This window comes from Ornithorhynchus anatinus, chromosome 10 (assembly GCF_004115215.2).
Source record: "Ornithorhynchus anatinus isolate Pmale09 chromosome 10, mOrnAna1.pri.v4, whole genome shotgun sequence".
Taxonomy (NCBI): domain Eukaryota; kingdom Metazoa; phylum Chordata; class Mammalia; order Monotremata; family Ornithorhynchidae; genus Ornithorhynchus; species Ornithorhynchus anatinus.
In genome coordinates, this window is record NC_041737.1 from 53244940 (window position 1) to 53272633 (window position 27694).

The window sequence follows — 27694 nt, forward strand, 5'->3', positions numbered from 1 at the left end:
TCCGGTCTATTCTTCACTCCGCTGCCCAGCTCATCTTCCTGCAGAAACGATCTGGGCATGTCACTCCCCTTCTTAAACAACTCCAGTGGTTGCCTATCGACCTCCGCTCCAAACAAAAACTCCTCACTCTAGGCTTCGAGGCTCTCCATCACCTTGCCCCTTCCTACCTCTCCTCCCTTCTCTCTTTCTACCGCCCACCCCGCACGCTCCGCTCCTCTGCCGCCCACCTCCTCGCCGTCCCTCGGTCTCGCCTATCCCGCCGTCGACCCCTGGGTCACGTCCTCCCGCGGTCCCGGAACGCCCTCCCTCCTCACCTCTGCCAAACTGATTCTCTTTCCCTCTTCAAAACCTTACTTAAAAATCACCTCCTCCAAGAGGCGTTCCCAGACTGAGCTCCTCTTCCCCCTCTACTCCCTCTGCCATCCCCCCTTTACCTCTCCGCAGCTAAAGCCTCATTTTCCCCTTTTCCCTCTGCTCCTCCACCTCTCCCTTCCCATCCCCACAGCACTGTACCCGTCCGCTCAACTGTATATATTTTCGTTACCCTATTTATTTTGTTAATGAATTGTACATCGCCTTGATTCTATTTAGTTGCCATCGGTTTTTATGAGATGTTCTTCCCCTTGACGCTGTTTAGTGCCATTGTTCTTGTCTGTCCGTCTCCCCCGATTAGACTGTAAGCCCGTCAAACGGCAGGGACCGTCTCTATCTGTTGCCGACTTGTTCATCCCAAGCGCTTAGTACAGTGCTCTGCACATAGTAAGCGCTCAATAAATACTATTGAATGAATGAATGGTCAGAAGATCGTGGGTTCTAATCCTGGCTCTGCCACTGTTCTGCTCTGTGACCTTGGGCAAGTCACTTCACTTCTCTGTGCCTCTGTTACCTCATCTGGAAATTGGGGGTTAAAACTGTGAGCCTTGTGTGGGACAGGGATTAGGTCCAACTCAATTATCTTGTACCGACCCCAGTGCTTAATTCAGTGTCTGGCACATGGCCTCTAGATTGTAAACTCATTATGGAAAGTCAGTCAGTCAGTTGTATTTATTGAGTGCTTACTGGGTAAAGGGCACCATACTAAGCGCTTGGGAGAGAATAGTATAACAATATAACAGACACATTCCCTGCCTACAGTGAGCTTACAGTCTAGAAGGGGAGACAAACATTAATATAAATAAATGAATTATGGATATGTATCTAAGTGCTGTGGGGCTGAGGGGGGGGAGTGAAAAAAGGAAGCAAGTCAGGGCGATGCAGATGGGAATGGCAGAAGACGAAAGGAGGGCTTAGTCAGGGAAGTCCTTTTAGAGGAGATGGGCCTTCAGTAAGGCTTTAAAGGTGGGGGACAGTCGGATTTGACTCTCCTGGTCAGAAAGCCTGTCAGATTTGAGGAGGGAGGGCGTTCCAGGGCAGAGGCAGGGTATGGGTGAGTGGTCAGCGACAAGACAGATGAGGTGGAGGTAGAGTGGTACAGTTAGCATAAGAGGAGCCAAGTGTGCCGGCTGGGTTGGAATAGGAGAATAGCAAAGTGAGATAGGAGGGAGCAAGGTGAATAAGTGGTTGAGGGCAGGGCATGTGTCTGTCAATTCTGTATTAGTGTACTCTCCCAAATGCTTAATCCAGTGCCCCGACTCGCTCCCTTTGCTTTACCCCGTCCCCGCCCCACAGCACTTGTGTATATATGCACATATTTATAATTATAATTCTATTTATTTTTATTAATGATGTGTACGTATCTCTCATTCTTTTTATTGATAATGCTACTGATGCCAGTTTACTTGTTTTGATGTCTGTCTCCCCTCTTCTAGACTGTGAGCTCGTTGTGGGCAGGGATTGTCTCTACTTGTCCCTGAAATATACTTCCCAAGCACTTAGTACAGTGCTCCACACACAGCAAGCGCTCAGTAATACGATTGAAAGAATGAATGAATGTCCTGCATGTAGCAAGCGCCCCCTTCCCCTCCCCACAGCACTTGAGTCTATTTGTATATATTATTTATTACTCTATTCTATTAATGATGTGCATATATCTATGATTCTATTTATCTCGATGGTATTGATGCCTGACTACTTGTCTTAGAGAAGCAGCGTGGCTCAGTGGAAAGAGCACGGGCTTAGGAGTCAGAGGTCATGGGTTCTAATCCCTGCTCCACCGCTTGCCAGCTGTGTGACTTTGGGCAAGTCACTTCACTTCTCTGGGCCTCAGTTACCTCATCTGCAAAATGGGGATGAAGACTGTGAGCCTCACGTGGGACAACCTGTATCTACCCCAGCGCTTAGAACAGTGCTCTGAACATAGTAAGTGCTTAACAAATACCAACATTATTTATTATTATTCTCTGGGCCTCAGTTACCTCATCTGGAAAATGGGGATTAAGACTATGAGCCCCGCGTGGGACCTGATTACCCTGTATCTACCCCAGCGCTTAGAACAGTGCTCGGGCACATAGTAAGCGCTTAACAAATACCAACATTATTATTATTGTTGTGTCTCCCCGCTTCTAGACTGTGAGCCCGTCGTTGGGCAGGGAGTTTCTCTATCTGTTGCCCCACTGGACATTCCAAGTGCTTAGCCCAGGGCTCTGCACCCCGTAAGCGCTCAATAAATTACGATTGAACGAATGAATGATTGCGAAGAATAAATACGATTGATTGACAGCGCTTCACAAATCCCATTTTTTTAAAAAGAACCTCCTCCCATTGGCTTCCCGCCTCCCCGCACGAACCCGCCCCTTGTTCATTCCTTCATTTCTTCATTCATCCATCCATCCATTCGATAATACGAGAAGCAGCGTGGGTCAGTGGAAAGAGCCCGGGCATGGGAGTCAGAGGTCTTGGGTTCGAATCCCGACTCTGCCACTTGTCAGTTGTGTGACTGTGGGCAAGTCACTTCACTTTTCTGGGCCTCAGTGACCTCATCTGCAAAATGGGGATGGAGACTGTGAGCCTCACGTGGGACAACCTGATGACCTTGTAACTACCCCAGCGCTTAGAACAGTGCTCTGCACATAGTAAGCGCTTAACAGATACCAACATTATTATTAAAATGGGGATTCAGACTGTGAGTTTCACGTGGGACAACCCCAGCGCTTAGAACACTGCTCTGCCCATAGTAAGCGCTTACCAAATATCAACATTATTATTATTACTATTAACTTCTCTGTGCCTCAGTGACCTCATCTGTAAAAGCGGGGATTAAAAAATGGGAGCCCCACGTGGGACGATCTGATTACCCTGTGTCTACCCCCAGCGCTTAGAACAGTGCTCTGCACGTAGTAAGCGCTTTACAAATACCATAAGTATTATTATAATTTATTTACTGAGCGCTTACTCGGTGCAGAGCTCGGCCCGCCCTCCCCGGGAGCGGGAAGGAAAGGGTTTAAGGGGAGAAGGGGCTGGGCCTACCCGCTCGAAGCCCCGCCTCCCCTCGCGGCTGATGCAACTGGCCACGCTGCACCCCATGGCCACGCTGCACCCCCGGCCCCCGCTGCACCGGAGGCGGGTGAGAAGGAGCCCGAGCCCCCCTGGCCCGTCCCGGACCCTTGGCTCCCCCCCCCCCCCCCCCATCCCGCAGAGGCTCCTACTCGCCCCCTGGGACCCCCGGCTTCCCCTCCACGCACACACACGGCCGGCCCCCCGAATGCAAGTGCCGATGGGCAGGGCTGGGGAGGGGGAGATGAGGCCGGTCGGGGAGAGGGGGGCTGTTCTGGACCAAATGGATCAGGGGGCGGTAGCCCGGACGGCAGGAGGGGTCAGGAAGAAATTCTCTTCAGGGACCCCCCTGGAGTGAGGCTCTGGACCACTTGGGTCAGGGGGCGGTAGCCCGGACGGCAAGAGGGGTCATGAAGAAATTCTCTTCAGGGACCGCCCCCGGAGTGAGGTTCTGGACCACTTGGGTCGGGGGGCGGTAGCCCGGATGGCAAGAGGGGTCAAGAAGAAATTCTCTTTAGGGACCCCCCTGGAGTGAGGTTCTGGACCAGTCGGGTCAGGGGATGGTAAGAGGGGTCAGAAATTCTCTTCAGGGATCCCCTAGAGTGAGGTTCTGAACCAATTGGGTCAGAGGGCGGTAGCCAGGATGGTAAGAGGGGACAGGAAGAAATTCTCTTCCGGGACGTGCCGGAGGGAGGTTCTGGACCACTTGGGTCAGGGGGCGGTAGCCCGGACGGCAAAAGGGTGCGGGAAGAAGTTCTCTTCAGGGACCCCCCCCCCCCCCCCCCCCGACCCCTGGCCCTTCCCCAACCCTCCCGCCTCCCCCACCCTCCAGCCCCGACTTTGTTGCAGGTCCTCGGAGCCCCAGAGACCCATCGAGGCCGCCTCGTGAGGGAACCAGGAAGAGATCTGTCCAACTGCAACGTGTCCTGTTCCAAATTTCAAGCGGGCATCCAGGTTGGGGGCAGGGGAGGGGTTGTTGTCCAAGTCTTAGTGCTTGGTTCGAGGTCCTGCACCCTTGTAAGCTGGAGGTGGGCGTGAAGATGGGGGTCCGGTCGAGGTTTGGGGGGACCTGACTTCCTCTGGGCTCCTGGGCCTCTTCGTTCCCGGCTCAGGCTGGAAAGGGGGGAAGGTATTGGAACGGCCCCATGCCCGTCCGGCCTCTGTGGGAGGGATCTGACCTCTGCTCCTGGCAGAGCCAGACTGACCCAAACCGGCCCTGGGGTGCTTGGGGTTCCACGGTTCCCTGAGGTAAACCAGATCCCACACGTTGCTATGTGCAAAACGCTGAACCCAGGCTCAAGGGACCTATAGCCTCAGAATACATAGGATACCCTAGGGATGAATTCCAAGAAACAGTTGAGTTGATGTGTTCAAGTGCAATTTAGGCTAAGGCTAAAAGAGCAGTTTGGGGGCTCTTAAAGTCCCCAGAGTCAGTCAGTCAATCGTATTTATTGAACGTTTGCTAAGTGGAGAGCACTGTATTAAGCACTTGGGAGAGTACAACAGAACAGAGTTGGCAGAGATGTTCCCTGCCCACAATGGGCTTACAGTCTGGGGAGGGAGGGGTGGCAGGCATTAATATAAATCAATCAATCAACTCTATGGATCCACTACCAGAACGATTGCAGATGGAGGCGGGGCATTCTGGGAAAGATGTATCCATGGAGTCCGCAATGGGTCAGAGAAGACTCGACAGCATAAGACAAGATAAGACATAAATGCCGTGGGGCTGAGGAAGGGGTGAATAAAGGGACCAAATCCAAGAACAAGGGTGACGCAGAAGGGAGTGGGAGAAGAGGAAATGAGGGCTTAGTTGGGGAAGGCCTCTTGGAGATGTGCCTTCAAATAAGGCTTTAAAGGTGAGGAGAGTGATCTGCTGTCGACTATGAAGAGGGAGGGTATTGCAGGTCAGAGTCAGGTTGTAGAAGAGAGGTTGGCGGCGAAATAGGCGAGTTTGAGGTACAGTGAGTAGGTTGGCATTAGAGGAGTAAAGTGTGTAGGCTGGGTTGTAGAAGGAGAGCAGTGAGGTGAGGTAGGAAGGAGCGAGGTGATTGAATGCCCTGAAGCTGACTGTAAGGAGTTTCTGTTTGATGGGGAGGTGGAAGTTCTTGAGAAGTGGGGGGAAAAATGTGAACACTAGGTCAGGCGGAGTCCTATACCTGCTGGTTCTTTCTACACACAGAAGTGCCTTCTGCCCTCTTGATTTGGTCTGGTTCTCTCTGTCCGTGGCCTGGGAAGAGAGAGGTCTCCTTCTGGGTTTTTCTAGCTAGCCCTCTTTGTTCCCCACAGCCACGAGTCCTCCTGGATCTGCGGTCCTCGGCTCAGTTCTAGAAACCTCCAATTTTTCTGGATTTCTCCTTCCAGGTGTCCCCGGCCACCTGAGGGGGTCCGTCCATCCAGGCCAGAGTCCGGCCGTCTCCTCTGAGACCGGGAGCTGCCCTCCCCCCGCACATCTGCTGCCCTGATGGAGATGGAGGAGAGGTCAGCGGCCGCCAACCAGGAGGCCGGCGAGGAGGAGGAGGGCAAGGCTCCCGTTAGCCGCCAGGCCTGGGCCAACAAAACCGAGTACATCCTGGCTCAGGTCGGGTTCTCCGTGGGGCTGGGGAATGTCTGGAGGTTCCCGTATCTGTGTCACCAGAATGGAGGCGGTAAGGCCTGGACGCCTGGGTCCTGGCTGGGGGTGAGGGGTGGGGCTGTGACGGTGCCTGGGTCTTGGCAGGGACTGGGGAGGATTGGGGGTTAGGGCCCGAGGCTCGGAATCCCCTGAGGAGAGAGGAGGGAGCTGGAGACTGGGGGGCGGGACTCCTGGACCCCTGAAGCTCCTGTTTCTGCCTAGGCACCTTCCTGCTTCTGTACGTGCTTCTCCTGACCTTCATTGGTATCCCACTGCTCTTCATGGAGATGGCGGCGGGCCAGGACCTGCGGCAGGGCAGCATCGGCGTCTGGAAACGCATCAGCCCACGCCTCGGGGGCGTGGGCTATGCCAGCTGTGTGGTGAGCCCCTCTCCCGCCCCAGCCCTCGCCTCCTGCCCCAACTCCGGCCCCCGCTCCCTGGCCCTGCCCCTCACCAACCCCCTACGACCGCCCTCCCCGCAGGTGTGTGCCTTCGTTGGCCTCTACTACAACGTGATCCTCGCCTGGAGCCTCTTTTACCTGAGCCATTCGTTCCAGGCCCCGCTGCCCTGGCAGTCCTGCCCACTCCTACCCAACAGCACCGATCCCGGTGAGAGGGCGGGGGTGAGACCAAGGGGAGGGAGGGCCAGCAGCCAAGAGACTGACTCACTCTCCCAAGCACCTAGGAAAATCAAAGCAATGCTGTAAATTGGAAAGCAGCATGGCCTAGTGGAAAGACCTCATGCCTGGGAGTCAGAAGGACGTGGGTTCTAATCCTGGCTCTGCCTCCTGTGAGGGCAAGTCACTTCACTTCTCTGTGCCTCAGTTACCTCATCTGTAAAACGGAGGTTAAGACTGTGAGCGCTCTATGGGACATGGACTGTGTCCAACCTGATTCCCTCATATCTACCCCGGCGCTTAGAGCAGCGCCTGGCACAAAGTAAGCACATAACAAATACCATTTAAAAAATAAATAAAGCACTTACTGTGCACACTGCACGAAGTGCTTGGGAGAGTACAACAGAGTCGGTAGACACATTCCCTGCCCACAAAGAGCTTGCAGTCTAAACGGGGGAGACAGACATTAAAAGAAATTACAGATATGGACCTAAGTGCTGTGGGGTTGATGCTGAGTTATATCAACTGTTTTAAAAAGTAGAGATCCGTCCATTCATATGTTCAAAGGTATTTATTGAGCACTTCCTGTGTGCAGAGCACTGTACTAAGTGTGTGGGAGAGTGCTTGAGAAGAAGCGTGGCTCAGTAGAAAGAGCAGGGCTTGGGAGTCAGAGGTCATGGGTCCTAATCCCGGCTCCGTCACTTGTCAGCTGTGTGAATTTGGGCAAGTCACTTCACTTCTCTGGGCCTCATTTCACTCATCTGTAAAATGGGGATTAAGACTGTGAGCCCCACGTGGGACAACCTGATTATCTTGTATCCCCCCACAGCACTTAGAACAGTGCTTGGCACATAGTAAGCGCTTAACAAATACCATCATTAATATTATTACTATTATTACAATTCAACAACAAATAGAGACAATCCCTGCCCACGAGCTCACAGTCTAGAGGAGGGGAGACAGACATCAATATAAATAAATTACAGATATGTACATAAGTGCTGGGGGGCTGGGAGAGGGGAACAGTAAGTGCATAGGTGATGCAGAAGGGAGAAAGATGGGAGAAAGATGAAAGAGTCGAAGAAGGGGCAGGAGGAGGGCGGGAGGGTGATGCTCTACATAAAGGAGGAGCTCAGTAAATGCTATCGATGGGTGGAGAGAAGGGAGGAGATCAGGGTCTCCCCCTGACCTCCCAACTTCTCCTCCTTCCCCCCATCACAGTGCCTGAGTGCGATCACTCCTCCCCGACTACGTATTTCTGGTACCGGAAAACTTTGGAGGCCACTGGGTCCATCGGGGAGAGTGGTGGCCTTGTCCTGGCTCTCTCCCTTGCGCTCCTGGCCGCCTGGTTCCTGATCTGTGGGGCCATGATTCGTGGGATCAAATCCTCAGGGAAGGTAACCTCTCTCCTGGCACGCGCCCCCCAAGCCTGCCCTGCCCCAACTCCTCCAGACTCCCGTGACCTTTCCCTTCCCTAGTGGTCTCCCCGGTGACCCTAGTGACCTCCCCCCGTGATCTCCCCACTGACTCCACTGATCTTCCACTGTAGTCTTTCCCTTTGACCCTGGCGACCTTGTCCCGTGTTCTCCCCGGTGACTCCATGATGGTCCAGGCCCCCTCTGTGTCCCATTTCCCTCCTCACTCTCCAGATGCCCCCCGCTCCCCCCCACCCCGGTCTTTTGCCTCACCAAGTGCCCTGCCTGCCCTCGGGCTCCCCTTCCCAGGTGTTGTATTTCTCCACGCTGTTCCCCTACCTGGTGCTGCTGTGCCTGCTGATCCGGGGACTGCTGCTAGACGGGGCCAACGCCGGCCTGAAACACATGCTCCAAACCCAGGTCAGGTTCTGCTCCGCAGAGACCCGTGGGACCCCATAAGGGGGAGGGGCGGGCTCTCCTGCACCCCTCCCGCCTCGGCCTCACTCTGTCTCCCCCTGCACCCCACAGCCCTCAGCTCTGCTCTCGATCCCGGTGTGGCGTCGGGCGGGCACCCAGGTTTTCTTCGCGCTGGGCCTGGGCTTTGGCAGCGTCGTGGCCTTCGCCTCCTATACGCCACGGGAAAACAACTGTGCCCGCGATGCCTGGGTGGTGGCCTACATCAACCTAGCCACGTCCCTGCTGGCCACTCTTGTGGTCTACACCGTCCTGGGCTTTCGAGCCACGACCCTGACCCGCCGCTGTGCCATACAGTGAGGATGCGGGTGGGCTTGGGGGACGGGGCGGGCCTGGTGGGGGAGGGGCGGGAGCAAAGTTCCCGGTTGGGGGCCGGAGGGGAATGATGTCTGGGGAATAGCCCGGACCACCAGCCTCAGCTGCCCCCTCTGGCCTGCTCTTCTGCCTCCCCAGGAATGCGAAGGCTCTGGTGCAGCTCACCGCAGGGAATCTGCTGCCCTCTGAGGCCCTGCCCCTCACCAACCTGTCTGACATGCCAGCCACCACATTCAACGACTGGTTCCGAGCTCTGCGCCCAGACCTGGCCGCCCAGGTCCGCCAGTTCAACGTGTCTTCCTGCAGCCTGGAGGAAGAGCTGAACAAAGTGAGGGCCGCACTAGAGCCCCCAGAGCCCCCCGCCTCTCGGAGGCAGGAGTGTTGGCTCAGGGGACCCAACCTCCCTCGCCCAGGATCCCCCGCAACTCTCTGGCACTGACTCCGATGCCCAGAATCCCCTGCAGGGCCGCACAGCCTTTGCCCCTCGCCCGGGCGCTTCTGCGATCTGAGTCCTCTGGGGCTGGGGACCTGGAGGGAAGCAAGGGAGGAGTGAGGAAGCAGTTGGGCGGGACTTCCCTCAATCTGTCCTTTGCTCGCTTCTGACTCCCCACATGTCTCTTTTGTCTCTTCTTGGATCTTCTCTGGGGTCCCTCCCCGCCTAGGGTGTGGAAGGCCCAGGCTTGGCCTTCGTGGTGTTCACTGAGGCTCTGACGCTCTTCCCCGGCGCCCCGTTCTGGGCAGTGCTCTTCTTCCTGATGCTGCTGAACCTGGGCCTGAGCACCATGCTGGGCACTTTGCAGGGCATCCTCACCCCCCTGCAGGACGCCTTCCACTTGCTGCGCCGCCACCGGACCCTACTCACTAGTATGTGGGGTCAGGGGGGCCCGGGGTCAGGGGAGAGAGGGGACCCAGCCTCCTTGAGCCCCCCTCATAATCATGAGGGTGGTACTTGGGCCAAGCCCAGCACTAAGCTAATAGGGTAGTTACCAGAGAAGCAGGCTGGGCAGAGTCCCTGTCCCACTTGGGGCTCACCCTCTAATGGGGAGAGAGAACTGGTATTGAATTCCCATCTTATAGAGGAGGAAACTGAGGCCCAGAGAAGTTTGGTGACCTGCCCAAGGTCACGTAGCGGGCAAGTGACCCCCAGGGTCGTGCTTTGAGGCCACGACTCCCACAGTCCCCTCCCTTGGCCCTCAGAACCCCTCCAGCATGCGAGGGCTGTGGATCCCAGAGTCTTCTAAGACGGCCAAGTAGAGCCCTATTGCCCAAAATGTCCAGAATTCCTTGAGGCCACAGGGACTGCCCCTCCCAGATTTCCTTGGTCCCAGATTCCTCCAGAGTATCCCCAATTCCTAAGACCCCGGAGACTTTATCTCCCTTGACCCTTTGAGATCTCGGTCTGATCTTGCCCCACATTTTCCTTACCTCTCCTGCAGTTGGTTCCTGTTTGCTGGGCTTCCTGGGTGGCCTCCTCTTCACCCAGGGTTCAGGCAGCTACTTCCTGGCCATGTTTGATGACTATTCGGCCACCTTGCCTCTCATCGCCGTGGTGGTCTGCGAGAACATGGCCGTGGCCTGGGTCTACGGAGCCGACCGGTGAGACAGACATAAGCCCCTCCCCTGCCAGCTTTTCCTTAGCAGCCTCTGTGTCAGAACCTGACCCCCGCCACCCTCCAACGACCAAGATTCTTATCTCCGTCCTGGGAGACTGGACCAGAAGATGGTTGGAGGTTACTATCCCTGTCTCCCTCTACCCAAGAACTACGACTCCCGTGACCCCCCCGGGGAAGGGGGCAGAGCCCTTCCCTGGGACTAAGGGCAGGATCTAGTCATGCATAGGCCAGATTTCTGTAGCCCATTCTCGAACACTGCTTGATCATTCATTCCGTCATATTTATTGAGCGCTTACCGTATGCAGAGCGCTGGACTGAGCGAACAGTAAACAAACACGTCGTGAAGGGATTTGACAGGATGAATATGGAATTGTAATCTGCCAGATCCCTTAGTTACAGGATGAGGTGACAGCTATTGAGTCTTGGAGATGGTATGTTCCAAACAGCCCCAGGAAAACAGCTTCACCCAGGGAGTGGTACGTGGGAATTTATCTTCCCCCGGCCAGAAACAAGAGTAGGCCCAAAACCAGTAGATACATACGAATTCATGAATAGGCATTGCCTAAGTAGAAGTAGAGGAGACAAGTTAGGGATGCCGGATGGTCTATCCCTAACCGATCGGACAACCGATTAAATGGATTTATTAATAATTGTGTTTATTGTTAAGCGCTTACTCTGTGCCAAGCACCGAACTCAGTGCTGGGGTAGATAGAAGATATTCAGATCCCACATGGGCAGTCTAAGTAGGAAGAAGAAATGAGGGGACTGAGGCACAGAGAAGGTAAGTGACTTGCCCAGGGTCCTACAGCAGAGTGTGGCCAAATAGAAATTAGAACCCAGGTCCTCAGACTCCCAGGCCTGTGCTCTTTCCACTAGGCCATGCTGCTTTATCGAGCATTTACTACCTGCGAACGCTGTACCCAGAAAAGTGCTTGGCACATAGTAAGCGATTAACAGATATCATCATTATTATTACCAAGCACTGGGGGAGAGGGCAATTGAGCACAAAGGTGCCTGCCCTCGAGGAACTTAGGAGCTAACTGCGGACATTAAAATAAAATCACCCAAGGAAGAGCACCTGTTGCCCTAAGCATTCAGATAGGCCTCATGAATGCTTTTATTGGATCAGACCAGGTGTCCATCAGCAGCATGGCTCAGTGGCAAGAGCCCGGGCTTGGGAGTTAGAGGTCATGGGTTCGAATTTTGACTCTGCCACTTAGCTGTGTGACTTTGGGCAAGTCACTTCACTTCTCTGTGCCTCAGTTACTTCATCTGTCAAATGGGGATGAAGACTGTGAGCCTCACGTGGGACAACCTGATTACCCTGTATCTACCCCAGCGCTTAGAACAGTGCTGTGCACATAATAAGCGCTTAACAAATACTGATATTAGTATTATTATTATTACAGTGCTTGGCTCGTACCGCATAACAAATACCACCGTTATTATTATTAGTGGTAGTATAGTCCCTCTTGCCCTTGAACTTGTCCACATCTTTCAGGAACCGATAGGTATTTCTGAACGTCTTCCCCAGCCCGGATGGTCAAGGAAGCTCTTTGCAGCTCTTTGCTCCTCCGAACAGCTGTTTCTGACCCATTGCTTACACCTCCCCTATAACAGCTTCACCAAATCATGTCCCTCCCTTCCTTCTCAGTTGCCCTGGCCCTCAGGCCCCTGCCTCCCTAATTATGGCATTTGGTAAGCACTTACTATGTGCCCAGCACTGTGCTAAGCACTGGGGTAGATATAAGTCAATCAGCTCGGACAAAGTCCCTGTCCCACGTGAGGCTCACGCTCTTAATCCCCATTTTACAGGTAAGGTAACTGAGGCGTGGATAAGTTAAGTGACTTGGCCAAAGTTACACAGCAGACCAGTGGCAGAGTTGGGGAGTGAAACCCGGGTCCTTCTGACTTCCAGGCCCGTGCTCTATCCACTAATCCACACTACTTCTCTACCACGTTCTCACACATTTTTATGCAGGCTTCCCAGATGGCCTGTGCCTTCCCCAGAAGCAGCACAGAGTAGTGGCTAGAGCGTGGACCTGGGAGTCAGAAGGTCATGGGTTCTACTCCTGGTTCCATCCCTTGTCTCCTGTGTGACTTCACTTCTCTGTGTACCTCAGTTACCTCATCTGTATATTGGGGATTAAGACCGTGAGCACCATGTGAGACAGGGTCTGTGTACCACCCGATTTGCTTATAGCCACCCCAGCACTTAGTACAGTGCCTGGCACCTAGTGAGCGCCTAACAAGTACCACAGTTATTATGACTGCCTGGGCTGCTGGAATTTGTGGTCCCAAAGGGTGCCCAGGATCTCCCATGTGTCTGTGTGCAGGGTGGTGGCCAAAGATGTTGTGTTTGCTCAGATCCTCTTTCTTCCAAGAGAGATGGCATTATTTGGGCAGAGACCCTGCCCCCTTGGGAATGAGAGAGATCCCCAGGGGAGCACTGAGCCCACCTTGCCTTCCTGCCTGCCTTCTCCCCGCAGGTTCCTGGAGGACGTCGAGGTCATGTTGGGGCACCGGCCCTGGCCCGGCTACCGGTTCTTGTGGCGCTACGTGACGCTGGTGGGCATGGTCGGGCTGCTGGTGGCCAGCACGGTGCAGATATGTCTGCAGGTCCCCACCTACCGTGCCTGGGATGCCCAGAAGGTGAGCTCTCTCCCCACCGCCCCTTCGCCCCCTCCGATATTCATTAATTCAGTCGTACTTATTGAGCGCTTTCTGTGTGCAGAGCACCGTACTTAGCACTTGGGTGAGTACAGTATAACAGACAGACACATTCCTTGCCCACAATGAACTTAGAGTCTAGAGGGGGAGACGGTTATTAGGTTATTAGTAGAAATAAATAAATTACAGATATGGACATAAGTGCTTTAGGGTTGCTAAGTGCTTACTATGTGCCAAGGACTGTATTAAGCGCTAGGGTAGTTACAGTGTATATATACAGACTGGATATTGTCCCTGACCCAGGTGGTGCTCAAAGTCTAAGTAGGAGGGAACAGGCACTGCATCCCCACTTTAGAGATGAGGAAACCGAGGCCCAAAGAAGTTGAGTCGCTTGCCACGACAGGCAGGTGGTTGGAGCTGGGATGAGGATCTGGGTTCTCTAATTCCCAGGCCCGGGCTCTTTCCACCAGGCCACACTGCTTCCCCTCACCCAGAGGCCGCGCCCTCCCCTCTGTTTATCTCTGCAACCCACAGTTCCAGCAGTCAAACCCCAGCTCCCAACTCTCCCCCCCAACTTGCGCCCTCCCTCTCCACAGGCTCAAGAGGTGGATCTCCCCTACCCACCCTGGGCTCTGGCCATGCTCATCATCCTCATCGTCTTGGCCATCATGCCCATTCCTTTCACCCTCCTGTACCGACTCTACCGGGAGTACCAGGCCCAGAAAGGAATCTCGCCCCGGGAACTTATCCCTGCCCCTGCGGATGGTGTTCCTGCAAATGGTTATGTGCCCGTGAGGACGGAGTAGGGGCAGAGATGGGGGACAAGATGGACATAGGATGGGCCCTCCCCCTCCACACTTCATCTGGGGGGCAGGGGCCTCAGATACTTGGGCTCTCATCCTCTCGCCTCCCCTTTTTCCCCCCAGCATCACACACACACACACACACACACACACACCCCTCCCCCCGTCCCCCTCATGCCACACACACACCTCATCCTCATCCTCTCATCCTGCTCCGCACCACACAAACACACACACACACACCATCCTCTCATGTCCCCCTCACACCACACTCACATACACACACACACATACACTATCCTCTCATCCCAACACTCACATGTACCACACTTCCCTCCCTGGGCTCCCTTTGGAACCGGGGCAGCAAGGAGAGGAGACAGATTTGCCCAACAACAGATGACAACATTGAATTCTGCCCCTCGGATAGTCTCTCTGGCCACTGAAGGACAAGCGGCCGGGCACCTGGTGCCGTCATCACATTCCACAAGGTGGACGATTCGGCCAGCGACCAATGTCGACGGAGTCACCAGGTTCCACCCAGTGGATAACCTGCCTAGCAACTGCCGCTGTCCTCAGCTCCAGCGGCTGTCTAATCTGGCCAGTGCCCAGTGACATCATAAATTGGCCAGTGCCCAGTGACGTCATAAATTTCCACCAGGTGGAAAATCCTCCTGGAGGCCATCCATTAGCAAGCTGGTCCTGCAATCCCAGCAAGCCTCTCTCCTCCCCAGTCAAGATCACATCCTTCCTTCTATTGATAAGGCACGGAGGTGGCCGAGAGGCTTTTTTAGAAACTCCTGGAGAAGGTGGGATGGGGAAGTCATTACCAAACACTCCATTGGGGACGGTGGAGGGAAGGGACCAAGTCTTTCCAACTCCGCAAAGCTGCCTTCTCTCACGACTGGCCTCCATCAGCCAAGAGTCCCCCGTGGGGGGCGACCCATGGTGCTAACTGACAAATAAACCGATTCGTTGGGTCGAAAGGTCCTAGTCGTCTCCAAGTATTATGTGTGTCCTAGTCAATCAATTAATCGTATTTATCGAGCGCTTATAATGTGCAGAGCACAACCGAGTACTTGGGAGAGTACAGTACAAGGGAATTAACAGACGTGTCCCCTGACCATAATGAGCTCACAGTCTAGAGGAGGAGACGGTAATACGAACAGTTAAGCTTCGAGGCTCACCCTTACCAATGCACGCGCACCCACTCGGGGACCCTCGTGTAATAAATAACGGTATTAGGTAGGATGTTTATTGTATTTGTTAAGCACTTACTATATGCCGGGCGCTATAGTGAGCGCTGGAGTATAGGCTAAAACCCGGGGTAGATAACCCATCCGATGCACTTGGTCCCACATGGGACACGCAGTCTGAGTAGGAGGGAAAACAGGCATTAAATCCTCGTTTTACAGAAGAGGCCGGTGAAGCCCAGAGGCGTGAAGGAGGCGGACGTGTGCTGATATGTTTTTTCTGGTTCGGAATTTAGATTTATTCCCCTAGGATGAGGCAAATCGAATACAGAAAAGTACCCTAAAAGCCCCTCGGCACAGACGGGATCGGAATCCAGCCCTCTTTAACTCCCAGGCCTTTGCTCTTGCCACCGGACGACGCTCCATCCTCCAGTTGTGTTTTGGGGTGGCGGTTTTCTCTCCCAAAACGCTCTTCCCCTTCTTACATTAATAGCACTTTATGTAAATAAGATGCAAAGACGCCACCCGTCGCCACAGGGCGAAAGATTAAAGGTGCGAATCCCGGCTGCGGGGGGGGGGGGGGGGGGGGGGTTGGGTCACGTGGGGAGGGACGGGTCGGGATCACGTGACGGTGGCGCCGGGGGAAGGAGGGGGCCCGTCACGTGACGGGGGCGGGAGCGCGATCACGTGGCGGGGGGGCGGGCGGGGCCGCGATCACGTGGCCGGGGGCGGCGCCGAGGCCGCCCGCTGGCCGGGAAGGGCGGTAGCGGGAGAGGCGCGATGGAGGGCGCCGGGGACCAGCCCAGGAGCGGGGGTGAGGCGCGGAGACACCCCCCGGGGCCGGGGACCCGGGCGAGGGGTTCCACCTCCTCCGGGGGGCCCGGCTCCCGCCGCAGCCCGGGCAGGCCCGGACTTGCCCGCCCGGTTGCCCGCCCGGCGCTTCCTGGCTCGGAGGCGGCGGGTCCGGGGGGCGGGGAGGGACCGCGGGGCCTCCCTGACCGCCCGCTCGTTTTCTCCCCAGCAGCCTCCGCCGCCAGCTCCGAGCAGATCATGAAGACCGGGGCCTTGCTGCTGCAGGGGTGAGCGGGAGCGGGCCGGGGAGGGGGGCGGCGGGGCGGGCGAGGCCCGGGCTCCGCACCCACCTCTCCCCCTGCCCTCCTCCCCCCCTCCCCCCCCAGGTTCATCCGGGACCGGGTGGCGCAGGTGGAGGGGGGCTCGGACCTCACCCCGGAGCAGCTGGGGGGCTCCGAGCTGCCGCCCCCCGACGCCTCCACCAAACGGCTCAGCGAATGCCTGCGCAGGATCGGGGATGAACTGGACAGTAACATGGAGCTGCAGAGGTGCGACGCCCCCCACCCCCCTCGGTGACGATGCCGTCCGCGAAGCATGTACTGTACTGAGCGCTGGGGGGGGGGGGATATCAGGTCGTCAGGTGGCCCCACGTGAGGCTCACGGCCTTCACCCCCCACCCCCCTTTGGCAGATGAGGTCACTGAGGCACCGAGAATAATAGTAATGTTGGTATTTGTTAAGCGCTTACTATGTGCAGAGCACTGTTCTAAGCGCTGGGTAATAATGTTGGTATTTGTTAAGCGCTTACCATGTGCAGAGCACTGTGTAAGCGCTGGGTAATAATAATGTTGGTATTTGTTAAACGCTTACTATGTGCAGAGCACTCTTCTAAGCGCTGGGTAATAATGTTGGTACTTGTTAAGCGCTTACTGTGTGCAGAGCACTGTGTAAGCGCTGGGTAATAATGTTGGTATTTGTTAAACGCTTACTATGTGCAGAGCACTCTTCTAAGCGCTGGGTAATAATGTTGGTACTTGTTAAGCGCTTACTGTGTGCAGAGCACTGTGTAAGCGCTGGGTAATAATGTTGGTATTTGTTAAACGCTTACTATGTGCAGAGCACTCTTCTAAGCGCTGGGTAATAATGTTGGTACTTGTTAAGCGCTTACTGTGTGCAGAGCACTGTGTAAGCGCTGGGTAATAATGTTGGTATTTGTTAAACGCTTACTATGTGCAGAGCACTCTTCTAAGCGCTGGGTACTAATAATGTTGGTATTTGTTAAGCGCTTACTGTGTGCAGAGCACTGACCTAAGCGCTGGGGGAGATACCGGCGTAATCAGTGTGTCCCACGTGAGGCTCACGGTCTTCATCCCCGTTTTACAGATGAGGGCACTGAGGCACCGAGAGGTGACGTGACTTGCCCAGAGTCACACAGCTGAGACGTTCAATAGTGCTTATTGAGCGCTTACTATGTGCAGGGGACAGTACTGAGATGTGGCAGAGCCGGGATTAGAACCCACGACCTCTGACTCCCAAGCCCGGGCTCTTTCCACAAAGCCACGCTGCTTCCCTTCCTCCAACACCCCCCAGACCCCTCTGTCGTCTTGGCCACTTACCTGCTGGAAACCTAGCCGAACCTGACCTCTGTTCAGGAGGTGGGGCCGCGTCTCCCAGGACCGGAGAAACTCTTGGCCAGTCAGGCAGTTGCATTTATTGAGCACTGAGCACTGTACTGAGCGCTTAGGAGAGTACAGTATAACAATAAAAACAGACATGCTCCCTGCTCACAATGAGTTTACAGTCTAGAGAGGGGAGATAGAGGGCTTAGGGGAAGCAGTGTCTTGTAAAAAGTAGTATTCACTCTAATGACCGAACTCTTTTACTGGCTTCCTTATTGACCTGCCATGCCATACGCTGTTGACAGGAATGTTATTCGTACACGGTAGCTCTGGTTCATATTTTTGCCCTCTATCCGCCGCAGTACACGCCGGGAGCTGCCGTCCAAATTCTGAGAAGCCAAAGGGTTGGAGAGGGGAGCTCCCCTCTTTTACTCAGCCAACCCACTTAAGGACAAAACCAGTGGAAGCCCTTGTTCCCCTTACCTAATAATAATAATGTTGGTATTTGTTAAGCGCTTACTATGTGCCGAGCACCGTTCTAAGCGCTGGGGAAGACACAGGGGAATCAGGTTGTCCCACGTGGGGCTCACAGTCTTAATCCTCATTTTACAGATGAGGTAACTGAGGCACCGAGAAGTTAAGTGACTTGCCCAAAGTCACACAGCTGACACGTGGCCGAGCCGGGATTTGAACCCATGATCTCTGACTCCAGAGCCCGTGCTCTTTCCACTGAGCCACGCTGCTTCTCTAATCTGATCCCGCGGGGGCCAGTGTCCAGAATTCTGAAGTGGGGAGGGGTCGGGCTGCCGCCGGGGATGTTGACAAGACTGAACCTTGGGGGACAGGCTGTGGGAAGGGCTCTGATGAACTCTCTCTGCTGAGTCAATCGTATTTAGTGAGCATTTTCTGTATGCAGAACACTGTACTAAGTGCTTGAGAAAGTATGGTACAGTAGAGTTGTACAAGGAATACAGGAAGCAGCGTGGTGTAGTGGCAAGAGCACGAGCTTGGGAGTCAGAGGTGGTGGGTTCTAATCCCGGCTCCTCCATTTGTCAGCTGTGTGACTTTGGGCCAGTCACTTAACTTCATTCAATAGTATTTACTGAGCGCTTACTATGTGCAGAGCACCGTACTAAGCACTTGGAATGTACAATTAGGAAACAGATAGAGACAATCCCTGCCCATTGATGGGCTAATCGGGAGAGACAGACAGACAAAAACAATAGCAATAAATAGAATCAAGGGGATGTATATCTCATTGACAAAATAAACAGGGTAATAAAAATATATACAAATGAGCAGACGAGCACAGTGCTGAGGGGAGGGGAAGAGGGGGGCAGGAGCTCAGCAACCTCATCTGTAAAATGGGGATTAGGACCGTGAGCCCCATGTGGGACAACCCGATGACCTTGTATCTACCCCAGCGCTTAGAACAGTGCTGGGCACATAGCACTTAACAAATGCCATCATCATTATTATTATTGTTAGAGTTGGCAGACCTGATCCTTGTCCGCAAGGAGCTTACACTGAGTAGTGTTATTTGAGGACCTAGCCTGGGCAGAATACCAAACATAAAGCGCTTGGGATCATCAATCAGTCGTATTTATTGAGTGCTTACTGTCTGCGGAGCACTGTACTGAGCGCTTGGGAGAGTCCAGTAAAACAGTTGGTGGGCACATTCCCAGCCCACATCAAGCTAGTAGTCTAGAGGGGGAGACGGATGTGAATATAAATAACGGATATATATATATATATATATATATAAAGTGCTGTGGGGAGGAAGAGAGCAAGTCATGGTGAAGCAGAAGGGAATGGGAGAAGAGGAAATGAGGGCTTAATGAGGGAAGGATTTTTTGGAGAAGATATGCTTTCATTAAGACTTTGAAGGAGAGGAGAGTAATTGTCAGGAGGGAGGGCATTCCAGGCCAGAGGCAGGACGTGGGAAAGAGGTTGGCGGCGAGATTAGATGCTGTCGAGTTAGAAGGTGGGTTCCCAGCCAGGAGGGACTCCTCGTAAAGAGGCGACGGGATGGGGGAGGGAACAGGCAGTCACTGGGGTCCTCACACAGTTCGGACTCCCCTCAGAATGATTGAATCGGTGGACACCAACTCCCCCCGCGACGTCTTCTTCCGAGTGGCAGCTGAGATGTTCGCTGATGGCACCTTCAACTGGGGCCGTGTGGTCGCCCTGTTCTACTTTGCCTGCAAACTTGTGCTCAAGGTAGGAAGAGGGGCGAGGTGGGGGAAAGGAGGCAGGGGAGGGGACCCGGGGGTCACAGGTGGTGACGTACAGAGCACCCAAAGCCCCCACAAAGGTCTACCTGACCCGCCACTCTGCTGCTGAGACCCCCAGGTCGGGCCAGAAAACCCCCAGCAAAATGTGGGGGGTCGGAGGGTTGGGCGGCTGCTCTGGGGTAGAGTGGTGCGTGCTGAAACCTAGGCAGGTGTAGAGTGGGGGAAGGGGGAGGAAACTGGGTAAGGAGGGTGGTACTATCCCCCCTGTTAATCATATTTATTGAGCACCTACTCTGCACAGAGCTTTATACTAAGCACTTGGGAGCGTACAATAGGGCGAAGCAGTAATGGCCTAGTGAATAGAGCACGGCCTGGGAGTCAGAGGATCTGACTTCTAACCCCGCCTCGGCCACTGGTCTGCTGTATGACCTTGGGCCAGTCACTTCACTCCTCTGTGCCTCAGTTCCCTTATTTGTAAAATGGGGATGAAGCCTCATGTACGACAGGGACTGGGTCCAAACTGATTTGCTTGTATCCCCCCCACCCCCGGTGATTAGAACAGTGCCTGGCACATAGTGAGTGCTTAACAAATATCCCAATTGTTGTTGTTATTAACAGTGTACTTGCACCGGGCACCCTGATGGCGGTTGGGCTTCTGCTCATTCCCCACAGCCCCAGCCGCCCTCCCCCAGTCCCGCAGTCGGTATCCGTGTCCTGGCACCTGTCATCCCACGCGTCCTACCACTCGACCCCAACCCTCGTGCGTCCGCGGTGTAGCACGGATGAAGGCAGGGGTCGGCGGGCGTGGACTACTGAAAGCGCTTCTGTCCTTGCCTCTCCAGGCCCTGTGTACCAAGGTGCCGGAGCTGATCCGCACAATCGTGGGCTGGACCCTCGACTTCTTGCGTGAGAGACTGCTGGGCTGGATCCAGGCCCAGGGAGGCTGGGTAAGACTGGAACACGTCCTCTTCTCTCCCCCCACACCCAATGTTCTCCATCTTGCTCCTCCTTCACTCCCTCACCTGTCCCGGCACTGACTGGAAGTCCTCAAATTCATCAGTATTCATTCACTCATATTTATTGAGGCCCTGACTGCGTGCAGAACACTGTACTGACCGCTTAGAAAGTACGATTCGGCAACAGATAGAGACAATCCTCACCCAACAATGGGCTCACAGTCTAGAAGGGGGAGACAGACAACAAAACAAAACAAGGAGACATCAATAGCAGCAGCGTTTCTTGAGTCCCGGGCTGGCTGTGGAGAAGCTTGCACTAGAAGCTTGGGAACGCACAGTAAATGGTTCCTGCCGTCAGTCGATCGGTCGTGTTTTTTGAGCACTGTGTTCAGAGCACTGTACTAAGCGCTTGGGCGAGTACATTAAACAGGCACATTCCCTCTCCGCAGCGAGTTTACAGTCTAGAGGGGGAGATGGTAATATAAATAAATTATGGATATGTACATCAGTGCTGTAGGGCTGGGAAGGAGGATGAATAAAGGAACCATGCAGAGAAGGGACTGGGAGAAAAGAGAAGAAAGGCTTAGGGAAGGCCTCTTGGAGGAGATGTGCCTTCAATAACTGTGAGCTCGTTGTGGGCAGGGATCGTCTCTCTTCACTGCTGTATTGTACTTTCCCAAGCGCTCAGTACAATGCTCTGCACACAGTAAGCGCTCAATAAATACGAATGAATAAATGAATGAATGAATGAAGGGTTTGAACCAGGGAGAGAGTCACTGTCTGTCGGCTATGAGAAGGGAGGGCGCTCCAGGGCGGAGGCAGGATGTGGGCGAGAGGTCGGTGGTGAGATAGATGAGATTGAAGTATAATGAGAAGGCTAGCGCCAGAGGAACGAAGCGCGCGGGCTGGGTGGTAGTAGGAGAGTAGCGAGGTGAGGTGGGGGAGATGAGGCCATAGAGTTCTGTGAAGTCACTGGTGAGGAGTCTCTGTTTGATACAGAGGTGGATGGGCAATCACTGGAGCTTCCTGAGGACTGGGGAAACATGACCTGACTTACCCTCCAAAGGGGGTTGTGAGCCCCCAGTGTTGCCAGATTTGCTGCAGTCCCCAGATTGTCCAGGGCTGAGGAGCTGGTGCCCCCTTTTCCTTCTTGAGCCCCTGACTCCTGAGGTAAATCACCCATCCCTAAATTCCCCCCTTTCTCTCTCCTTGACCTCTGTCCTCTGTTTGCCTATCCCCCCCAACATACACACTCTCTTGCCCACTTTCTTGCTCTCTCTCCTCTCTCTTTCTCTCTTCTTTCTCCTCACCCTTCAGCCTCACCTCGAGTTGGCTGATAGGCTGGACCCAGCCCCAGTAGCGGGAAGGGCTGGTCCCAGTGCCCGAGCACTGGGCAGGTATGTAGAGTCATCCAAGCCTCCTCACCTTGGCGTCTGCCCGATCCCAGCCGCCTCATTACACAACCATTGTATTTATTGCTTACCCGCTGTGTGCGAAACACTGTATAGAGCCCTGGGACAAAATTCACAGCTCAATCAGTCGTATTGAGTGCTTAATATTCATTCATTCAGTGGTATTTATTGAGCCCTTATTGTGTGCAGGACACTGTACTGAGTGCCTGGGAGAGTACAGTAATAATAATGGTATTTAAGTGCTTACTATGTGCCAGGCACTGTACTAAGTACCGGGATGGATACGAGCAATTCAGGTTGGGCACAGTCCCTGTCCAACATGCGGCTCCCGGTCTTAATCCCCCATTTTACAGATGAGTTAACTGAGGTTCAGAGAAGTAAAGTGACTTGCCCAAGATCACACAGCAGACAAGTGGCAGAGTCAGGATTAGATCCCTTACCTTCTGCCTCCCGGGCCCAAGCTCGAGGCCACTAGGCCATGGCAGGAGGAAAAGCGAGACTAGCAAGAAAGGGAGAGGTCAGGGACGAAGAGGTAGATTTAGGGAATCATCCATGGATGAGAAATAAATTTGAGCCTCTTGGGGGCCTGGGACTCTTTTTAAGAAGAAAGGATGAAAAGCCTGGGGGAGACACGTAAAGGAAAGAAGAAATAATGAAACCCCACAAACCACCTGGAGATACAAGGAAAACAGTAAATCCAAGAAGGACTCTTAGACCACAGGGTTCCCAGCTCCTCACGGCTGGCAGTCTGATGATGGTCATGACAAGCTGGCAGATTCGGAAAGGAAATCCCTGCCCTGGACTGTTGCTGTGGTTTTTTGTTTTAAATTTTATGGTATTTGTTAAGTGCTTACCATGTGCCAGGTACTGTTTTAAGCACTGGGGAATATACAAGGTGATCAGATTGGACATAGACGATGTTCTAGATGGGGCTCACAGTCTTCGTCCCCGTTTTACAAATAAGGTAACCGAGGCCCAGAGAAGTGAAGTGACTTGCCCAAGGTCACACAGCAGACAAGCGGCGGAGCCAGGATTAGAACCCAGGTCCTTCTGACTCCCCGGCCCGGGCTCTATCCACTAGGCCGTGTTGCTGTTCCTCCCTGCCCCGGCCTTCCTCCAGTTTTTCCGTCTCCCTTGACTGCTCTTCCCTCTGTTCCCCCCAGGACGGTCTCCTCTCCTACTTCGGCACACCCACCTGGCAGACCCTCACCATCTTCGCCGCTGGGGTCCTCACTGCGTCCCTCACCATCTGGAAGATGTCCTAGGGGCTGAGGGGGGGGAGGGGAGAGAGACCCTTCCCTGCCCCCCCCCCCCCTCCTCTGGGGCCCTGGGTGATCTCAGATTTGGGGGATCTTTTCCATGAACTGTTTTTGGGGGGATTTTTTTTGCTTTTATGATAAATTATGACTTTGGGGGGGGGGGGTGGGTTTGTTACTTTTTTAATTACGGGGGTGCGAGCCAGCTGCCTTGCTCTGAATGCTAGGGGAGGGCGAGGAGGGTAAAGCCAAGATCATCATTACTTCCTACTGAATCTCCCCCCCCCCCCCCCCCCGCCGTCCCGTCCCTTCCCGTGCCCCCCACCCTCCCCACCGGTTTGGGGATGTTGAGGGGACAAAGAGGCAATAAACAGAGGAGCAGCAAGGGCCGAGAGTGTGATGTGTGAATGGGGTTGGGGCGGGAGGGATGCTCGGAACCCGGCCTGGGCCCCGATTCTGGGTCAGACGGGCCAGCAGGGCATCCACACACTCCCGCATCCCCTTCTGGTGGGGTCCGACCCCTCCCCGGTTCTTAAGCTTATCATTCAGCGGGCTTGATTGAGCACTTACAGAATGCAGTTCAGACTACTCAGGACACAATACAGGACAGAGAATGTGTCTGTTTATTGTATTGTACTTTCCCAAGCACTTAGTATGGTCCTCTGCACACAGTAAGCACTCAATGAATACAATTGAATGACTGAATACAGGCAGTAGACAGGATCCCTGCTCTCAATGAGGAGCAGCAGGGCGAAGTCGATAGAGCGGAGCCTGGGAGTCAGAAGGTCATGGTTTCTCGTCCTGGCTCTGCCACGTGTCTGCTGTGTGACCTTGGGCAAGTTACTTTACTTCCCTGGGCCTCAGTGCCCTCATCTGTGAAATGGGGATGGAGACTGTGAGCCCCCTGTGGGACAAGGACCGTGTCCAACCTGATTTGCTTATGTCCACCACAGGAGTACAGTGCCTGACACATAGTGATGATGATGGTATTTGTGAAGTGCTTAGTATGTGCCAAGCACTGTTCTAAGCACTGGGGTAGTAACTGGGGTAATTAGGTTGTCCTACGTGGGGCTCACAGTCTTAATCCCCATTTTACAGATGAGGTAACTGAGGCCCAGAGAAGTTAAATGACTTGCCCAAAGTCAAACAGCTAATAAGTGGCGGAGCTGGGATTAGAACCCACGACCTCTGACTTCCCCGCCTGTGCTCTTTCCACTAAACCACACAAGTGTTTAACAAATACCGCAATTACTAAGTTTACACCCTAGGTAGGGCAGGCACACTTAAACAAACTGCTCCTCCCTCCCCAAGAGGCGATCAAATGCTGAGGTGGCACATGCTGGCAGGATAGGGTGGGGGGTGACATCTGGACCCAGCTGGGGTGTTGGCACTGGCCTAAGGACACCTTGTCCCCCAGCTGAACCCCACCCGGACTATCCCTGCCCCCCCCCCCGTGCCCACCCCCAGATGCCCCTCCCCGGCGGCCAGAATTTCCCCTTGGCTACCTCCGGAACCCAGGATCGCCGCCCGGGCCGCGCGGGTGGCACGGGAGGGCGGGCCCGGGCCAAAGGGCACGTAATTGGCGAGACCATGGTAACAGACACCTGAGGCTAGCACGAGTGGCTGGGGTAATGGGTAACCCTGCAGGTCCCATGACTTCCTCCTCCTGGGGCTGAGTCAGCCTGGGCCCATGCCCGGACGCACTTCCCTCTGACTCAGGGCCCCAAGCCCTGGTCCCCGCCGCTCCCGCCCTCCTCCCACCCCTCCGCTTCTCTGCCTTTAGCTTTCAACCATGTTCCCTGCCCCTAACATCTTCTTTGCACATGAGCTCCCGACACCTCCAGCCTCTGCCCACTTCCTGGCTCTGCACTGTTTCACTGTTTCAGCAGTGACGCCCCTCTCCCGCCTACTCTCTCAATTCCCCTTCTGGCCGCTGGCCTCTCTAACCCCTGCTCCACCCTCCGGGTCATTTCCTGCTCTCTGACTTGTGTCCTGACCCCCCTCGCAGCACCCCCCACACTCACTTCATGCTCAGCCTCTCCCTGAATTTCCTCCTCCACTGACTCAGCACCCAGAATGACCCTCCTAGCTTGTCTCCTCGCCCACCAGCAACACAATGGCCCTCCAGCTTTCCCAGCTGGCCCTCCCTCTCCAAGCCCCTCCCTCTTCAAGCCCCACTTTCACCCCGCCCCTTTCCCGGAGGCCATAAAGGCCCAGAGCTTCCCCGGCCCCCACCAATACCTCTCCTGGACCTGGTTCCTGCTCCAACAGTGCTTGGACGGAACCAAGTCCCCGAAACCCCAAGCCAGCACCAGCTTCAGCACCAGCTTCGGCACCACTTCTAGCCCACCATGGCCCCGTCCCAGATCCGACAGAACTACGACTCTGAGTGTGAGGCGGCGGTGAACCGGATGATCAACCTGGAGCTCTACGCCAGCTACGTCTACCTGTCCATGGTGAGTTAATTATAATAATAATCGTGGTATTTATGAAGCGCCTACTCTGTGCTGAGCCCTGTAGTAAGCGCTGGGGTGGATACAAGCAAATCGGGTTGGACACGGTCCCTATCCCACGTGAGGCTCGCGGTCTCAGTCCCTGTTCTACAGGCGAGGTAACCGAGGCCCGGTGAAGTGACTTGCCCAGGGTCTCACAGCAGGCGTGCGGCAGAGTCAGGTTTAGAACTCAAGACCTTCTGACTCCCAGGCCCGTGCTCTAGCCACTACACCATGCTGCTCTCTACCTTCCCTCAACACACATCCACGGTGGCCCTCCAGCTTTCCCAGCTGGCCCTCCCTCAGGGTCCTCTCACTGAATCCTAATGCCCGTCTTTGCCACCCGGTCTCTTGTCTCCATCCTCGCCAGTCATCCTCCCCTTTCCTGCCCCTGAGGGCCTCACCCCGCTTTGTCTTCCTCCTCAGCCTCAGCCACCCCAATTCTCCCCCCCACCCCGTTTCTCCTCCGTGACTCAGTCAGTTCCTCCCAGACCGCTCTTCCTCTCTGTTCCCCCTCCCTCAGCTTTCTCGTGCTGCGGCTGGGGGGAGGGTGCCCCTTTCCCCCTCCCCTCGCTGCTCGCCCGTAGCTCTTGTGGAGCGGGAAGGGTTCGAAGGCGTCCTCTCCTCCCCCGCCCTCCCAGAGCAGCTACTTTGATCAGGACGACGTGGCCCTGCATCATGTGTCCAAGTTCTTCCTGGCCCAGTCTCACGAGGAGCGAGAACACGCCGAGCGGCTGTTGCGCTACCAGAACCAGCGTGGGGGCCGCATACTCCTACAAGACGTGCGGGTGAGTCGGGGGGGTGCCTGAGCCCCGGCACCCCCGAGAGGAGGGTGGGGAGGGAGAGGTGGGCGAGCGACCTCCAGAAACCCGGCCCCTCGGGCATTGACCGGCCTGCTGGACCGCGCCTGCCCTTTGACCACCCCTCCACCCGCTGCCAACACCTCCCCGATCCTGAAGCGTGTGTTTCGGGCCCCCAGAAACCAGAGCGAGACTCGTGGGGCTCGGTGCTGGAGGCGATGCAGGCGGCCCTGGCTTTGGAGAAGACGGTGAACCAGACCCTGCTGGACCTGCACGCGCTGGCCACCACCAAGGCTGACCCTCATGTGAGTGACTGCCCGACCCCCTCCCCGGCCCACTCCAGTGGGACCCTTCCCCAGATCCCAGTCCCAACAGTGACCTCTCCAACGATCAGCCGAGACCCTGGCCTCGACCATTTCCCCTTCCTCCCACCCTGCCACATTCGATCCAATATCCTCACTCCGGGGCTCCCGTGATCCCTCTGACCTAACTTCCCCTGCCTTCCCCCTGCCCCTCAGCTCTGTGATCTGCTGGAATCCCACTACCTGGCCGAGCAGGTGGAGGCCATCAAGAAGCTCAGCGACTATGTGACCAATCTCACCCGGCTGGGGCCCGGCCTGGGCGAATTCCTCTTCGACAAGCACAGCCTGAGCAGCTGAGCGGCCGGGGTGTGGCAGGGTGGGGGGGGGGGGGGAGTGAGGGGCTGGCTCCCTTCCTATTCCCTCCCACCCCCTCAATAAAGGGTGTTTTTGCCCTGCCTCTACTCTGTGTGTGTATTATCTATATACTGACTCCCCCCACTGCCCTAGCAAACATAGTAGATAACGACACTGGTCCTTATCCAGGATGGACACAACTAAAGCAAAACTGGAATTTCTCCAGGGTGAGGGATAGACAGTCCAGTCATTCATTCATTCAATTGTATTTATTGAGTGCTTACTGTGGGCAGAGCACTGTATTACGCACTTGAGAAAGTACAATACAGCAATAG

The 27694-nt window shown here is 55.0% G+C and overlaps 3 protein-coding genes across 6 annotated transcripts in view; all 3 read left to right on the forward strand.

The window, feature by feature from the left end:
- SLC6A16 (solute carrier family 6 member 16) overlaps window positions 1-14957 on the forward strand; it is an 18656-nt gene extending 3699 nt beyond the window's left edge. Inside the window, exons 1-13 of one of the 3 annotated variants that reach the window (XM_029073424.1) lie at window positions 3430-3502; window positions 4282-4386; window positions 5797-6080; window positions 6269-6426; window positions 6529-6655; window positions 7885-8060; window positions 8388-8498; window positions 8607-8848; window positions 9006-9195; window positions 9530-9731; window positions 10304-10463; window positions 12970-13132; window positions 13747-14957. In XM_029073424.1, the coding sequence (XP_028929257.1) occupies window positions 5897-6080; window positions 6269-6426; window positions 6529-6655; window positions 7885-8060; window positions 8388-8498; window positions 8607-8848; window positions 9006-9195; window positions 9530-9731; window positions 10304-10463; window positions 12970-13132; window positions 13747-13956 (1923 nt within the window). In that variant the 5' untranslated portion in view covers window positions 3430-3502; window positions 4282-4386; window positions 5797-5896 and the 3' untranslated portion in view covers window positions 13957-14957. Of the gene's footprint in view, window positions 1-3429; window positions 3503-4281; window positions 4387-5796; window positions 6081-6268; window positions 6427-6528; window positions 6656-7884; window positions 8061-8387; window positions 8499-8606; window positions 8849-9005; window positions 9196-9529; window positions 9732-10303; window positions 10464-12969; window positions 13133-13746 lie in introns of those variants that run through there. The other 2 variants (XM_029073425.2, XM_029073429.1) reach the window with 2 other exon arrangements.
- A 905-nt stretch (window positions 14958-15862) lies between these two features.
- On the forward strand, window positions 15863-23693 carry BAX (BCL2 associated X, apoptosis regulator). 2 transcript variants are annotated; one of them, XM_029073451.2, is made up of 6 exons: window positions 15863-15957; window positions 16168-16222; window positions 16322-16483; window positions 19638-19773; window positions 20630-20734; window positions 23319-23693. In XM_029073451.2, exons 1-6 carry the CDS (start codon window positions 15924-15926, stop codon window positions 23418-23420), a joined length of 594 nt encoding a protein of 197 aa, XP_028929284.1. In that variant the 5' UTR covers window positions 15863-15923; the 3' UTR covers window positions 23421-23693. The 2 variants fall into 2 exon arrangements, with proteins under 2 accessions (XP_028929284.1, XP_028929283.1); XM_029073450.2 differs by having other exon boundaries at window positions 15869-15957; window positions 16165-16222.
- Window positions 23694-25637: 1944 nt separating this feature from the next.
- Window positions 25638-27466, forward strand: LOC114814650 (ferritin heavy chain B-like). Its single transcript, XM_029073453.2, has 4 exons — window positions 25638-25867; window positions 26545-26691; window positions 26883-27008; window positions 27222-27466. Exons 1-4 carry the CDS (start codon window positions 25763-25765, stop codon window positions 27360-27362), a joined length of 519 nt encoding a protein of 172 aa, XP_028929286.1. The 5' UTR covers window positions 25638-25762; the 3' UTR covers window positions 27363-27466.
- The last annotated feature ends 228 nt before the right edge of the window (window positions 27467-27694 follow it).

What these genes read in the sequence shown, in the direction of transcription:
- BAX (XM_029073450.2), top strand. Translation starts at nt 15,924, where the DNA reads ATGGAGGGCGCCGGGGACCAGCCCAGGAGCGGGG. An exon ending in AGTAACATGGAGCTGCAGAG is followed by an intron (nt 16,484 to 19,637) that starts GTGCGACGCCCC and finishes GACTCCCCTCAG; the next exon opens with AATGATTGAATCGGTGGACA. An exon ending in TCCAGGCCCAGGGAGGCTGG is followed by an intron (nt 20,735 to 23,318) that starts GTAAGACTGGAA and finishes TGTTCCCCCCAG; the next exon opens with GACGGTCTCCTCTCCTACTT.
- LOC114814650 (XM_029073453.2), top strand. Translation starts at nt 25,763, where the DNA reads ATGGCCCCGTCCCAGATCCGACAGAACTACGACTCTGAGTGTGAGGCG. An exon ending in TACTCCTACAAGACGTGCGG is followed by an intron (nt 26,692 to 26,882) that starts GTGAGTCGGGGG and finishes TCGGGCCCCCAG; the next exon opens with AAACCAGAGCGAGACTCGTG. An exon ending in CCACCAAGGCTGACCCTCAT is followed by an intron (nt 27,009 to 27,221) that starts GTGAGTGACTGC and finishes CCTGCCCCTCAG; the next exon opens with CTCTGTGATCTGCTGGAATC.